This window comes from Amphimedon queenslandica, unplaced genomic scaffold (genome assembly GCF_000090795.2).
Source record: "Amphimedon queenslandica unplaced genomic scaffold, v1.1 AMPQUscaffold_12685, whole genome shotgun sequence".
NCBI classification, from domain to species: domain Eukaryota; kingdom Metazoa; phylum Porifera; class Demospongiae; order Haplosclerida; family Niphatidae; genus Amphimedon; species Amphimedon queenslandica.
The window spans coordinates 12,738-14,215 of NW_003547079.1; the positions used below are offsets into that span (position 1 = coordinate 12,738).

Sequence of the window (1,478 nt, forward strand, 5' to 3'; positions counted from 1 at the left end):
CCCCCCCCCCCATTCCTACGCCTATGCCTCATGCTATGCAGACCAATTCTAATCACAAACTTTCAATATAAATACACTACTACAGTCCATTGGTTATTTTGCTATGATACAATCATTACTAATCCTCTTACCCTCCTCCTTGAGGTGTCTTCATGAATTCAGCCTGTGAGTAGTCAGTGTTACTGGAGTCCCTACGTGCCTTACCCTTAGCTCCCTTTGAGTGAAGTGATGGAGTCCGTCCTTTAACAAAACTGCTCTTACTACTCGGTGATCTCCCTCTCTGTGCTATTGACTATAAGAGCAGAAATATAATTACATGCTGACATATGTACAATATGCACACATTGAAAACATACATACATGTATGTACATGTACATGTGGAATTTTATATTTTTATAATTTTTTCTGATACATATACATGTTCTTATGCTATGTATCAACTTTGAGCTGATTCCAATCAAATTTAGATTTTTTATGAATTTTTAAAGTTGCTAAAAAATCGGGCCAATGACCCAAGGCTATAGCCTTTGGTCACAGGCCAAATTTCATCAAAAATGGCTAGAAGAGAATTCTCTATTTTAATAATTTTTTCTGATACATATACATGTCCTAATGTTGTGTATTAACTTTGAGTTGATTCCAATCAAATTTGGATTTGTTATGAATTTTAAAAGTTGCCATGTACTACCATTGTAGAGCTCGTCAGCTCATTAAACTCATGCTGTTTAGCTCACTTAGCATGCTTTGTGGGAAACCATGGCCTAAATATATACCCATTAGTGCATGTAATGGTAAAGTGTACATGTACATGTACATGTACAATGTACCATTGTCCCTTCAATACACACAAGGACTCACTTAATCCTCACTCTCTTACCAAATTCTGTTGAGGTCCTCTTGATTGTTGCTGATAAGAAGGAGCTGCTAGTCCTGGCCTCTTCCCTCCTTTGGTAGCTGGTAGTCTCTGATGGGATGGTCTAGTGCTGCTGGGTAATCCTGGACCAATGGAGACTTGAAGAGTCTTCCCTGAGAGTTTGAGTACAGGGTTATCACCTCCTGCTTGATGGAACTGCATAGTACGAGTGTTCCCTCCTCTCCAGTCAAACTCCTCCTTCTTGAGTGTCACTGTTATACTAGGAGTGAGAAGAACATATTGAGAATAATATAAAGATAGTTAACATTCCTATTTAGGAATATTCATACATGCATGTACATGTACATGTAAAAATGTACATGTAGTTGTTCCATCATTATATCAAAATTTGAAGGACAAGTACATGTTTTAATTAATGTATGTACCACAGTATATTTATCTGATTATACACCCAGGCATATGTACACGTACATGTACCTTTTGTAACAGGGCAAAAATTGTAATTAAAAAATGCCAAAATGTAAGATCAAACACACAAGCTTAGGGTCAAAAGATTATAGGAAAATATGGACTTACCAGTACATGCATTGTACATGTACTATA

The 1,478-nt window shown here is 36.9% G+C and overlaps 1 protein-coding gene across 1 annotated transcript in view; it reads right to left on the reverse strand.

The window, feature by feature from the left end:
• Nucleotides 1–119: 119 nt before the first annotated feature.
• LOC105314668 (unconventional myosin-Ie-like) overlaps nucleotides 120–1,478 on the reverse strand; it is a 12,416-nt gene continuing 11,057 nt past the window's right edge. Inside the window, exons 4-5 of the mRNA XM_020003330.1 lie at nucleotides 879–1,134; nucleotides 120–292 (exon numbers count right to left, since the gene is read on the reverse strand). Of these exons, the coding sequence (XP_019858889.1) occupies nucleotides 128–292; nucleotides 879–1,134 (421 nt within the window). The 3' untranslated portion in view covers nucleotides 120–127. The remainder of the gene's footprint in view (nucleotides 293–878; nucleotides 1,135–1,478) is intronic.